The 14,503-nt window shown below is 43.4% G+C and overlaps 1 protein-coding gene across 2 annotated transcripts; it reads left to right on the top strand.

Moving 5' to 3' along the window:
* The first annotated feature begins 2,272 nt into the window (after window positions 1-2,272).
* LOC119270589 (protein DETOXIFICATION 35-like) lies at window positions 2,273-4,872 on the top strand. 2 transcript variants are annotated; one of them, XM_037552603.1, is made up of 6 exons: window positions 2,273-2,556; window positions 2,767-3,269; window positions 3,359-3,654; window positions 4,066-4,184; window positions 4,259-4,345; window positions 4,527-4,872. In XM_037552603.1, exons 1-6 carry the CDS (start codon window positions 2,320-2,322, stop codon window positions 4,611-4,613), a joined length of 1,329 nt encoding a protein of 442 aa, XP_037408500.1. In that variant the 5' UTR covers window positions 2,273-2,319; the 3' UTR covers window positions 4,614-4,872. The 2 variants fall into 2 exon arrangements, with proteins under 2 accessions (XP_037408500.1, XP_037408499.1); XM_037552602.1 differs by having other exon boundaries at window positions 2,644-3,269.
* The last annotated feature ends 9,631 nt before the right edge of the window (window positions 4,873-14,503 follow it).

Raw genomic sequence — 14,503 nt, 5'->3', positions numbered from 1 at the left:
GCAGCACAATCAATAATAAGCCGTTCTGCCACACCAATTAATAAACAGAGGTTATATAAGTATCATGACTCGTAGATCCAAAAAACACTAGTAAAAATAGACCATGTAAATAGCTTTGCATTGCGATTTTATAAGTAAATAAATATGATGATATTAGGATACTAGTTTGTAATGTTTTGCATCATGATGTTAGTATGCTAAACTAGTATCCTAGAAGTTATACTCCGGTATGATTTTTTTGATTGTATGACGTCTTATCAAATACCATACCTATATGGCGCCAAGATATGAGTTGCAACTATACGAGTTGATCATATAATATCTCATTAATAATGGGACCAATATTTTTTAATCAAGTTAATTTCAACATACGCTTATCAAAAACAAGTATACATCGCTTACAATCGCCTATTTTGATTCCATTGGCCTTCTGTGTACAAGAGCCAGTAGTCATCATCTTGCTCTGGCTGCCGAGAACAATCGGCCTCATGTGTCCCGACATGTTCGCACTAAACTTTATATTGTATATAGTAATATGATTAATGACATATTTTTACCAAATGAATGACACTCAATCTATAGCTAATGACAAAGTTCCTATTGCTTCTGGCGGCATGTCATTAAAATTGCCCTCAAAGTTGTAAAATTTGACACATCAATGCCACCTATAAGTAACAAAAAATGTTTTGCAGGGAATCCCCCGACTGGGCAAGCCCACTCACTAGGGACCACCTATACTGTGCTCCGCGTGTAGGAGAAGAGGCAGCGCAACCGTTTGGGCCGGCCCATGTGCGGGCGGACTGAATTTTAATTTCTTTTTTTATTGTTATTTTTATTTTCCATTTTATTTTTTTATACTTTAAATAATTTTGAGTTCAAAAAATTCTGCGAATTCAGAAAACTGAGAATTTTTAAATAAAATGTTCAAAAAAACATAAAATGTTTCTCATTTCAAAAAATACTAGGGTTTTTTCTAAAAATGTTCTCAAATTTGAAAAAATGGTCATAAAATCAAAACAAGTCCATGTATTAAACATTGCTAATAAAATTGAACAAAATGTTTTCTAATTCCAAAAACGTTCATGAAATTTAAAGTATGTCCTAAAATTTTAAAAACATTCATGAATTACAAAAGAGTTTATTGATTCATAAAGTGTTTGCTCATTCAAAAAATGTTCATACATTTAAAAAATGGTTGTGAATTTTAAGAAAACCCACCAATTTTTAAAAATATGTTCACATATTTTAGAATTGTTCGCCGATTCATAAGAAAATGCTAATAAATGTTCACAATTATAAAAATAAGTTTATGCTTCACTTATACAGTTCAATTGTAATGCTTCTGATTCTTTGTGATTATATACACGCCTGAATTTTTAAGAATTATCTGGTCCTAGATAAGAATATTATAGTATGTTTTTTAGAAAACGTGTCTTGACAATCAGAATAATTCTTTGAATTACCAAGTTTTTTGAACACCATGATATTTTTTTTATAAAACGTGAACATTGCTGCAATTTGTGAATAAGTGTAAAAAAGGAACATTTTCTTGCATTTTTGAACAAACTTTTAAAATCATGGGATGAGATATGAACAAATTGTGGTCATAGCCATTACTGGTTATGATTATTTTTTTTCCTGTGGCAATGCACGGGCTCTTTTGCTAGTATGTCTTATTTTGAGAGGAAAGATACCCGAGAGGCAAGACTTGACGTGATGTTTATCTAGGCATCTAGCACAATATGTTAATAAGTGTTGGTCGTATCCATGAATACATCAAAAAGTCACTATCGATGACCGTGAGATCTGGGTAAGTGAAATAGAGAACATTCCATGATAGACAGCGATTCGAGCCTATAGGTTGGGCGTGAGTGGCTAGGAATGGAAAGGATTTTATGCCCATGGATATCCATGGAAAACCATCTGACATGTATTTTGTGGTGTTATCTATGTAGTAGAAATATTGTTGCTTTGCTATTTCTATGCCTTGGGGATAGAATTATTGCTGATATAGTTTTGAAAAGTTGCCTAGATACTGCAGAAATATTGTTGTTTTGCTGAATCGGTGCACCTAGTTTGTACACCAATGGATACCAGGATATTTGCCGGTTTGGATATAGGGCGACATCCCTGGCCATGGATGCCTTTGTGGGCGGGCAACGGTGAGGCTAATGGACATGGATATAGTATGGATATATCCGTCCAAACCCGGTCCATTGCCATTCTTAGTTGATTTGTATAAAGCTCTACGGTGGCTCACCTGGAAGCAGCTCACATTTCTATTGCACGAGCGAGCACGAACGGCAGAGGGAGCCAGCGATGCGGTTAGGCGACGGCGACGTGGCGGGGGTGCACACCTTCCGGAAGGCCGCGCATATGGTGTGGGAGGAATCGAAGCTCCTGTGGGGCATCGGCACACCTATCGCCGTCAGCACACTTAGCTTGTATGCTGTTGGCTCCATCACCACCATCTTCGTCGGCCACCTCGGCAACTTGCCACTGGCCGCGGCCTCAATCGGTATCTCCGTCTTCTCCACCTTCGCCCTTGGATTCATGGTACGTGCGCTCCCAGCCATGCATGCATCATTGTTCCATACTAACTAACTATAGAGGGGATGATAACTTACTTGGAGTTGCGTGCAGATGGGCATGGGGAGCGCGCTGGAGACGCTGTGCGGGCAGGCGTTCGGCGCTGGTCAGGTGGCCATGCTCGGCGTGTACCTGCAGCGCTCCTGGATTGTCCTCGGTGTCGCCGCGCTCCTCATGGTGCCCTTGTACGTCTTTGCCGAGCCGGTGCTCCTGGCCTTGGGCCAGGACCCTAACGTGGCGCGCGAGGCCGCACGCTTCGCGCTGTACATTCTCCCCGGCGCCCTTTCCTTGGCAGTCAACTTCCCCAGCGGCAAGTTCCTCCAGGCGCAGAGCAAGGTCCTGGTCCAAGCCTGGATCGGGGTCGCCGGACTCGGCTTCCACATCACGCTCACCTACCTCCTCGTCACCGTGTTGGGATGGGGATCCCCAGGCGCCGCCGTGGCATACAACATCTCGCTCTGGGCCATCGCGCTGTGCCAGGCGGCCTACATCATCGGCTGGTGCAAGGACGGCTGGAGGGGATGGTCCATGGCGGCTTTGCAAGACATGTGGTCGTTCGTGAGGCTCTCGCTTGAGTCAGCCGTCATGCTCTGCCTTGATATTTGGTACATGAGCATGATCCCGGTTCTCACTGGCCATCTTCAGGATGCGCAGCTAGCCGTAGACTCGCTTGGGATCTGGTACGTACTGCGGCTTACTAGAGAGACGATGACGTCTCAACTCTCTTTCTCAACTTACTAGACCCTTAATTATGCTATATTTTGTTCAGCATGAGCGTAGAAGGATGGGCGCTTATGATCTTCGTTGGCCTCAATTCTGCTATCAGTGTCCGAGTCTCCAATGAGCTTGGTGCTGGACGTCCAATGGCAGCCATGCACGCTGTCATCGTCGTCATCGCCGAGTCGCTCCTCATCGGGCTGCTATGCATGCTCCTCGTCTTGATCTTTAGAGATAAGTTCTCCATCATCTTCACTAGCGATTTGGAGCTCCGACACGCTGTCTCCAAGATTGCTGGACTGCTTGGGGTGACCATGGTGCTCAACAGCCTGCAGCCTGTGATTTCAGGTATATATATGTATGTGTATGTATGTGTGTGTGTCACACACATCGAAGATGTTTTACGGAACCATGGTTCGACAGAACCTACACTCGACATCATTGATTTCTAGACACTGTTCATGAGGATCCATACATGGTTGATTAAAACTGCACAGCATGAGCTGTTTGCATGTTAAACAATGCATGAGACAAAGTGTTGGATGGAGATGGCATTCATGACATGGATCCACATGTAGGATGTTCAATTGTACGGCATGGACCATCGGTTCGGCTGATGCATGGTCCTGAATCACGTCTCTGACACACACACATACATACATATATGCATGTGTATATATAATTAGATACATGCCTCTTAATTAGATGATTAAGGAGGATGACACCTCAACCTCCTACGTTTCTTCATGCATGCTTCAGGGGTTGCTATTGGAGGAGGATGGCAAGGCCTTGTTGCATACATCAATCTAGGCTGCTACTACGCATTTGGGCTACCCTTGGGGTACCTTCTCGGCTACCACTTCAACTACGGAGTTGGGGTAATTAATATATCATGTTAATCTGAAGAACCACTGCAAGAAAAGAATGTTATATTAACAAACAATGATTTCAGGGGGTCTGGGGTGGCATGCTTTGCGGGGTTGCACTCCAGACACTTATGTTACTCTTCGTAGTGTGGAGAACGGATTGGAATGTAGAGGTATAAAATCCCATCCATCGCCATTCCTCTCAAAAGTTTGCAGGAAATGGAGATAGAAATATAACTGAATTATTTTAGTTCGTCCATATAAATAGCTACAAGTCCCACCTTAGCAACTTTGGATATACTATATGATTCATTCATTACTTATATTCCTTTTCTTGAATGTCAAATTTTCTAGGCCAGACTAGCTTCGAGCCGTGTGCGCAAATGGGGCGGCACCGACGTAACCAGCCCACTCCTGGAAGAGAACTGGCTAGAGAACTGAAGCATCTTTTATCTCATCTCAATACTCTAGATGTTTTGAGCCAGATGATATCATCAATAGGATATGGAAAACAGGTCGGAAATGTTGAATTACTATATCCATCAATACATCATCATGAGGCTGTATGTGGATGCCAGGATGTTTTTTCACCTATTATCTGAAATAAGAGGCCAATAAGCAGTACGTACATGCTGGACACAATCTATCTGATTCATGTGCTGCAAAGACATAACAAGGCTATTATTTTTCTTGAAGCGTCTGTCTGTGTGTCGTGATTGGTCCTGGATGTTGGCCACCATCTCTGCAAGGCCCATTTTATTTAATCGCTAGCTGGTACAAATCCACGTCGATGTGGCCTCAATTGGTTCTGCCTTGGTTGGTTGTTGGAATTTCAGCTACAACCTATATCAGGAAGGATTCTATATATTTAATACAGGGTGTGGTGTTGCTTCACTCACAGTAGAAAACTAGCTTAGCTATAGCTGCTGTGCTGAGTTTGTAGTACAAAAGATGATCCACTCGTATGTAAGAGAAAACACATATATTCCCTAAAAAAAAGAGAAAACACATATATACACGCAGCTTTTATTCGTGTAGCCTCCCTCATAAGTAACCCTGGGCGTTCGGTCTGTTCAGTTAATACGGTTCGTTCTATTCGGGCTTAGAGAAATTCTGTTATCTGAAATTCTTGCTGGCTCCTTCTGATAAAGAATTTTTGATAAAGGGTGAATTTATTGCTCGGAATGAAGCATCAAGAGAATAGAAACACAATAAGCACACCCGACCTCTGCATAAATAGGATGCACACAGTCAACACCAACACACGCACACAAGAACATGCCAACAAATAGCAAAGTCATATAAGACCAAAGCTATGTGTAGGCGAGAAAAAGACCCTAAAACGATCAGATCCACAATCTGCAACTACATCAATGACCATATCCGCACCATCCATCTCATTACATCACACGAACGAGGAGATTCTTCAACAGCAATGCCTTCAAGAAGGGAGCGGCGCTCAATAGCCGCCGTCACCGGATCCAACATCGGGAGGGGAATCATCGCCGCGGTGATCGTCTTCATCAACATCACCATCATCATCTCTTTTACGCGGTCCACTCTTCCGCACCCCGCTGTAATCCCTACTTGAACATGGTGCTTTATGCCACATATTATGATGCAATGATGTGTTACCATGCTATGATGTTTTGAGTAGATATCCTTTGACTTTGGGTTGATTGATGATCTAGATTGGTATGAGTTGTATGTTTTATTTTAGTGCTGTCCTATTGTGCCCTCCGTGTCGCGCAAGCGTGAGGGGTTCCCTCTGTAGGGTGTTGCAATATACGTTCATGATTCACTTATAGTGGGTTGCTTGAGTGCCAGAAGAATAAACCCGAGTAAGGTGGTTGTTGCGTATGGGATAAAGGGGACTTGATATGTTAATGCTATGGTTGGGTTTTACCTTAATGATCTGTAGTAGCTTATGCCTCTCCCTCATATGAAATTGCAATGACGACTACCGGTCTTGTTAACAATTGCCTAGGACAATTCCGCACATCGATCGATCATTATTCCACACTCGCTATTTATAATATTTAGTAATATATTCTAACTTTATGATAACAACACCCACAGCTCTCCGATATCATGCAAAGTTATTCTCTTACCCACAACCCACAACGTAGTTTTATTTCTCGTTTCTAGTTGGAAGCGAACGTTCAGTGTACGTAGAGTCGTATCAGTGGAAGATAGGACTTAGAGAGAATGTTGATCTTACCTTTAGCTCCTTGTGGGTTCGACACTCCATACTTATCACTTCCACCATTGGGAATTGCTACGATGATTCCCTACACTTGCAGATTATCAATCTTCCAACCTGAGGAGCTACTACCAGAGCCAAGTGACCCGGATTATCAACCCTGAGCGGGTGATCCTCACGGCTCTAGAGGATTTTTTTGTTCAGACCACCGTAAGTAACGGGGCACCGCCGGTTCAACAGTGTTCACTGCCCTTTTATGGAGCTTCTGATCCCACTTAGATAAACTCGTAGTGATGACGTGGTACTGCCCACTATTCAATTGCTTTGGGTTACTCTGATAACTAGGTTGCTGCTGCTGATTTCCCTGATTATTCTATTGGTTATAACCACCCTGATAGCCTTGGCTTTGACAACCGGAACTTCAACCGCCCCCTCCATGACCCGGACCATGAGGGCCGTACCCTAAACCGCCATTCGGGCCATGGTTTTGCTGGAAAAGATGAGAATCCCTGAATTGTTTCATGATAAAACAATCCTTCCACAAATGGGCAGATGGCTTTTCATGTGTTCCGTGCTTCGGACATGGTTGATTCATTATTGCTTCGAGGTCGAATCTCGTCCCCTAAGCCGGCCTCCCCTTACGACGCTGGTTATTATTCCGTACACAAGTGTTGGCCATGAAGTCTAAATTCCCATCAGCTTTGCGCTTACCGTTGCCGCCCTGGCTGGCCGAGTTGTGCTACTGTCTCATGCCGGTACTCTTCTTTCCCTTTCCCGACTTTTTATCATCAGAATCGGGGTCCTTGGTACTATCATAGTCGGCATACTTGACAAGGGCCGCCATGAGCTCCCCCATGTCACTTCAATGGTGCTTAATCCACCCAAGCTTCTGTTTGAGAGGGAGGAAACGACAATTTTTCTCCAACATTAAAACTGCTGAGCCGACGTTGATATTATCTCATGAGTGTATGATAGTCGAGACCCAACGTACCCAGCTGGTTGTTGACTTTCCCTCACCTTGAACACAAGAAACCAAATCCATGATTGACATTGGCTACTTGCACGTATCCTTGAAATTTTGAATAAAACTGTCCTTCAGCTCCGGCCACGAACTAATTGAGTTGGCGGGCAGCCCCTCACTAGTAGAAAAAGGGTCAAACGTGAAGCACATTAGTGCCGGTTTGTATTTGAGCCAGTACTAATGGTACCATTAGTGCCGGTTCGAACGTATTTGCATTAATGCCGGTTCGTGTTGAACCTTTAGTACCGGTTCGTGGCACGAACCGGCACTAAAGGGGTGGTGGCAGGCTGGCGTCAGGCCGGGGCCCCACGATCACCTTTAGTACCGGTTCGTGGCACAAACCGGTACTAAAGGTCTAACCTTTAGTACCGGTTCGTGCCACGAACCGGTACTAAAGGGGTCTAACCTATAGTACCGGTTCGTGGCACGAACCGGTACTAAAGGTCCCATTTTCAAACTCTACCCCCCCTGTGGATCGCCTTTTCAGTTTTAAAAAAAATAAAAGAAAATAATGGAAATGTCAAAAAAATAAAAGAAAATAAGTTTCTCATGTGATATGTGGTCTAGTTGTTGGGAAAATTTGCAAATGTGAATTTTGACTTTATTTGCAAAATATCTCTGAAATTTGTAAAAATGGGCATAACTTTTGCATACTAACTCGGATGAAAAAGTTTTTTATATGAAAAATCATCTACTCGAAAAGTTACATCCGAATTTAACTGGAACCACGTTAAACATTTGCAAAATCCTCAAAAACCTAATAGAAAAAGAGTTACGGGGCTTTTAAGATCTAGAGTGGAAAAAATTGAAAAATATTCAAACAGTGGGCAAACTGTGGTCAAACAATGGTCAAACTAATTATTCAAGAATACTAGTGTTACTAAATAATTATTTCAATTTTTTGAATTTTGGTCAAATCTGGTCAAACTATGGTCAAACTGTGGTCAAACTATGGTCAAACTTATTCAAGAAATATTAGCATTACTAAATAATTACTGTTTTTTTAGAATAATAGTTTCAAACTCAAACGGTGAAATGTGTGACTTCATGCTCAAGCTAAACTCCTGAGGGTTAATAGGATTAACATCTTACTATTGTCAGGAAAACAACAAGTGCAGACTTGGAAACGAAGGAGAATAGAACCTGAAAGTTAAGCGTGCTCGGGCTGGAGTAGTGAGAGGGATGGGTGACCAGTCGGGAAGTTAGATGATTTGGAATGAGTGATCCACACTTGAGCAGTTAAGAGAGGTGATTAGAGACTAAATCATCAAATAATTCAGAAAAATTAAAAATTGAAAAAAATCAAAAAAAAATCCAAAATTTTCAAAAAAAAAATTTCAAAAAAAAAACCTTTAGTACCGGTTGGTAACACCAACCGGTTGGTAACACCAACCGGTACTAAAGGTCCCCCGTACCAGGGCGCGAGCTCACGCCACGTGGTTCCCCTTTAGCATCGGTTCGTGTGGAACCGGTACTAAAGGGGGGGGGCGGCTTTAGTGCCGAAACGTTAGTGCCGGTTCCATAACCGGCATTAAAGGCCCTTACAAACCGGTGCTAATGGCCCGTTTTCTACTAGTGCCTTCAACCAAGTACGAGTCGGCCCTTCCAGCATCATGGTGAAATACTTAGCACATGTTGCTTCACTAACATCCAGCATCTTCATGGCCATCTCATAACTCTCAACCCAAACTTCAGGGGGCTGATCTGTTGTGTAATTAGGCACCTTACGAGGATCCTTGAAATCCTTGGGCAAATGCTCATTACGCAGAGCTGGCGCTAAACATGCTACACCCAATGTTCTAGAGGTCATGCCTGCCTCCACCGAAGTCGTCGGGTAAGCCGGCGCATGTTGATGAGCCGCTAGCTGAGCCGCCAGCTCGGCCTCCCGACGTGCTCTGCCCTGATCTAGTAGAGTTTGAGCATTAGCACCTCCGCGTGCCGGGTCATGTCCATGAGGCTGGTTACAGCGCCGTTCAGTACTTGAAACCGCTGGTGAGTCAATGTTCCTACTGTAGCTCCGGCTTGGACGAGGGGTTGAATGAATCCGCTCACGACTATAAGAATAAGCCGCTTGCTGTTCCAATGCCGTCTGAAGAAGTTCTCTGGCCCTCCATGTTTCAACCGCCGTCGGAGACTCGCCTTCAACCGGCAGAGCCGCCAATCCCGTTCCCGCAGCAATCATATTGTCCAAAGGGTTGGAATAATGACCCGGCGGTGTCAACGCATGCTGAGGTGGGGTATTATTCACACGCGGAGAGTTATCACGCGTGGCTGAACCGGCGCTCCACCCCCCGGCGTTTCAGCCGTCCGATTTACCACCGGCAGGTTACTGGTCCCTGCTCCAAGCGTATTGAAGAGGTTCCTTGGCTCCTAAATCGGGGGTAAATGACTCTGGTGCCTCCTCCTCAGGATCTCATTTGAAGCGTTCTGGTCCAATGTGAGCCGGTAGAAATCTGCTTGAATCCGCTATGCCTGAGCATCCAAAACAGCCTGCTGTGTAGTCATCGTAGCATTCTCAGCTGCCAGATCTTCCTTGGCTTGAGCTATCTCATCTCTCAGCTTAGCCACATCTACCTTATGTTGTTCCTGGTTGTCCGGGGTTACCTCGACCCCCATCAAGGTTGACAGAGCCTCCAACAGCTCTGTGAAAACTTGAGCCGGTGGGCCCGCTAAACCGCTAGCACCAGCTGCTGCTGCTGCCGCTGAGTTAGAGATCATAGCCGCAACAGCCATTGAGCCGAGCACCGGCTATGTACCGGCCATGAAAATCGCCACCCTGATCGGTGGCTCATAGGGGGTCCGGAATACTGTCACCATCGAAACAGCCCAGAAGCGGGCCATCTTGCAGCTGATACATTGAGTTAGTCTCGCTTGTGGACGATTCACCATCGGAGTAGATGGCCGTCTCACAGCCAGAAACAGATCCTTCCTTAAATTCTGCCCCATGGATAAATCCAACAAAGGCATGCTTCACGGCGGGTTGAACCCAGGCGGGTCGTGCACGCTGAGTCGTCTCGATGATGTCGGTGCAGATGTCCGGCTCAGGGCCCGGTTAACCGATCTTGCCGATGAAGACACGGATTCTGCCGAAGGGGACCCAGTACCCGTACTCGATTGAGCTGGCCTCGGGGCCCTAGCCCGCGTCGTCGATGTAGAGATTGCCATGATGACTCTTGGTCATCCGGCCCACAACGTATCCCTTGATCCCTTCGAAGCTGCCCTGTAAGAACTCGAAACCGCCATTCGCTGGCCCCACTGTGGGCGCCAACTATCGTGGAATTGTCACGGCAGATGTCCTAGCAGAAGGACTTATTCATGGAGCCATTGCATCTAGGTTGGCTTAAAGGTGTTAAATGGGACAAAGGACACAAGGAGTTTATACTGGTTCGTCCCCTTGCGGTGAAGGTAAAAGCCGAATCTAGTTTGAGGTGGTATTGCTTATGTTTCAATTACCAGGGAGCGAATACGCTTGACCTAGCTTTCGATCTGTTGTCTCTTCCCCTAAGCCCACGCCGGGTCGTCCCTTTATATACACAGGTTGGCACCCCGCGGCCCATAGAGTCCCGGTCGGCTCATAAGCAACGTGTCTGGCTCGGTGACTAATTACACTTTCCTTACAATACAAGTCATACATATATGGCGGTTTACACTTATGGGCATTTAAGTCGCCTTTGGGCTTCAGGCCTTCATGAATCGCCACCTTCAATATCTTCATGGGCTTTCTCTTGATAAACCACCATTGGTATAACCCGGCCCCTTGATGACCCACAAGTATAGGGGATCTATCGTAGTCCTTTCAATAGGTAGGAGTGTCAAACCCAACAAGTAGCAGAAGGAAATCACAAGCGGTTTTCAGTAAGGTATTCTCTGCAAGCACTGAAATTATCGGTAACAGATAGTTTTGTGATAAGGTAATTCGTAAGGGGTAACAAGTAACAAAAGTAAAAAAGGTGCAGCAAGGTGCCCCAATCCTTTATGTAGAAAAGGACAAGCCTGGATAGACTCTTATATAAAGGAAAACGCTCCCGATGACACATGGGAAATTATCGTCAACCTAGTTTTCATCCTGCTCATATGATTTGCGTTCGTTACTTTGATAATTTGATATGTGGGTGGACCAGTGCTTGGGTGCTTCCCTTCCTTGGACAAGCATCCCACTTATGATTAACCCCTATCGCAAGCATCCGCAACTATGAAAGAAGAACTAAAGTAAACCTAACCATAGCATCAAACATATGGATCCAAATCAGCCCCTTACGAAGCAACGCATAAACTAGGGTTTAAGCTTCTGTCACTCTAGCAACCCAGCATCTACTTATTACTTCCGAATGCGTTCCCCTAGGCCCAAAAAATGGTGAAGTGTCATGTAGTCGACGTTCACATAACACCACTAGAGGAAAGACAACACACATCTCATCAAAATATCAAACGAATACCAAATTCACATGACTACTTATAGCAAGACTCCTCCCATGTCCTCAGGACAAACGTAACTACTCATGAATCATATTCATGTTCGTAATAAGAGGGGTATTAATATGCATAAAGGGTCTGAACATATGATATTCCACCGAATAAGTCAACTAGCATCAACTACAAGGAGTAATCAACACTACTAGCTACCCACAGGTACCAATCTGAGTCTTTGAGACAAAGATCAGATACAAGAGATGAACTAGGGTTTGAGAGGAGATGGTGTTGGTGAAGATGTTGATGGAGATTGACCCCTTCCTGATGATAGGATCGATGGTGATGATGATGGTGACAATTTCTGCCTCCCGGAGGGATGTTTCCCCGGCAAAATAGCTCCGCCGGAGCCCTAGATTGGTTCTGCCCAGGTTCTGCCTCGAGACGGCAGCACTTCGTCCCGAAAGCTTCCTTCTGATTTTTTCCAGCGTGAAAGACTTCATATAGCAAAAGATGGGCGCATGAGGCAGGGGGGCGCGCCTAGGGGGGTAGGGCGCGCCCCCCACCCTCGTGGATGGTGGGTGGCCCCCTCTGGTGCTTTCTTCGCCCAATATTTTTTAAATATTCCAAAACTGACTTTTGGTGTTGTGCAGAATAGGTCTCTAATATTTTCTCCTTTTCCAGCCCAGAATTCCAGCTGCCGGCATTCTCCCTATTCATGTAAACCTTGTAAAATAAGAGAGAATAGGCATAAGTATTGTGACATAATGTATAGTAACAACCCATAATGCAATAAATATAGATATAGAAGCATGATGCAAAATGGTTGTATCAACTCCCCCAAGCTTAGACCTCGCTTGTCCTTAAGCGGAAGCCGATAACGAAATATATGTCGACATGTTTAGAGATAAAGGTGTCGATAAAATAAAATACGGACATGAGGGCATCATGATCATATATATGTATATATATATATATATATATATATATATATATATATATATATATATATATATATATTCTCATATGATTTCTTATGCTAAAGTAACAATCTATTCATAATGTCAAGTATGAATCAGAAACTTCATTGAAAAATAACAAACTATGCTCTCGGTCATTGAAGCAATTGCAATTTATCACAACATCGAAAAGAGTCAATATAAGAGCTTTTCAGCAAGTCCAAATACTAACACTCACGCAATACTTATGGGTATGGAGTTTTAATCGGGCATAGAGAAACATAGGGGCATATAGTGTTGCCGCCCAACCTTTTACCTCAAAGGTAATGTCAACAATAATATTTAATGATAACTTACATCCAATTGGATATATATATATATATATATATATCAGGATCATTCCAACACAATGTGCTTGCCGAAGGATAAAATGTAAAAAGGAAAGGTGAAGATCACCGCGACTCTTGCATAAGACATAAAAATAAAAGATAGGCCCTTCGCAGAGAGAAGCAGAGGTTGTCATGTGCTTTTATGGTTGGATGCACAAAATCTTAATGTGAAAGAACGTCACTTTATATTGCCACCTGTGATAGGGACCGTTATTATGCAGTCCATCGCTTTTATTTCTTCCATATCAGAAGATCATATAAAGCTTATTTTCTCCACACTAATAGATCATACATATTTAGAGAGCAATTTTTGTTGCATGCAACAATGACAACTTACTTGAAGGATCTTACTCAATCCATAGGTAGGTATGGTGGACACTCATGGCAAAACTAGGTTTAAGGATATGCAGAAGCACAAGTAGTATCTCTACTTGGTGCAAATAATTTTGTTAGCATGAGGGGGAAAGGCAAGCCCAACATGTTGGATGATCCATGACAATATACTTTATTTCGGATATAAGAAAACATAACCCATTACGTTGTCATCCTTGTCCAACATCAACTTTTTAGCATGTCATATTTTAATGAATGCTCACAATCATAAAAGATGTCCAAGATAGTATATTTATATGTGAAAACCTCTCGTTCTTTATTACTTCCTATTAGATGCAACGATGACCAAAACTATGTTTGTCAACTCTCAACAACTTTTATTCATCATACTCTTTTTATGTGATGTCATTACTCTTCATAAGATCAGTATGATCTCTTTGTTTATTTTTATTCTTTCTTTTTATTTTATTCCCTCAAGATCATATCAAGATAATCAAGCCCTTGACTAGAAACTAATATTTATTATATATAGCTCATGGACTCGATTACATAGAAGGATCATAAAGCAAACTCAAAACTAGATCATACTAAAACTTTATTCAATTAGATCAAGATATTACCAAAAGGATCGAACTAAGAAAAACAGTAAAGATAGAAGTGTGATGGTGATACGATACCGGGGCACCTCCCTCAAGCTTGGCAGTTGCCAAGGGGAGTGCCCATACCCATGTGATTATGTCTCTTTCCTTGGGGATGGTGATGATGGAGTTGTTGATGATGTAGGCTTGTCGTCCATCTTCCAAGGCATAGGCTCACCATCATAGAAGGATGATCAAGTCTCCGGGATCCTCAAATCTGCAGCCAAACTCATCCTTTTGAACCTATATTCACACTCACAATTTTGGTTTTGCAGGTCATAGATCTAGGCTTGGAGGCGCTCGATTTTCTTGTGAAGCTTGAAGATGGTCTCCCCAATGTTCTTGGCATCCAGCTTATGGTTGTTGGTGAACTCCGTGATC

This window comes from Triticum dicoccoides, chromosome 3A, assembly GCF_002162155.2.
Source record: "Triticum dicoccoides isolate Atlit2015 ecotype Zavitan chromosome 3A, WEW_v2.0, whole genome shotgun sequence".
Classification (NCBI taxonomy): Eukaryota; Viridiplantae; Streptophyta; class Magnoliopsida; order Poales; family Poaceae; genus Triticum; species Triticum dicoccoides.
Note: the sequence above shows the minus strand (reverse complement) of the source record. Positions and strands in the feature narration are given on the sequence as shown.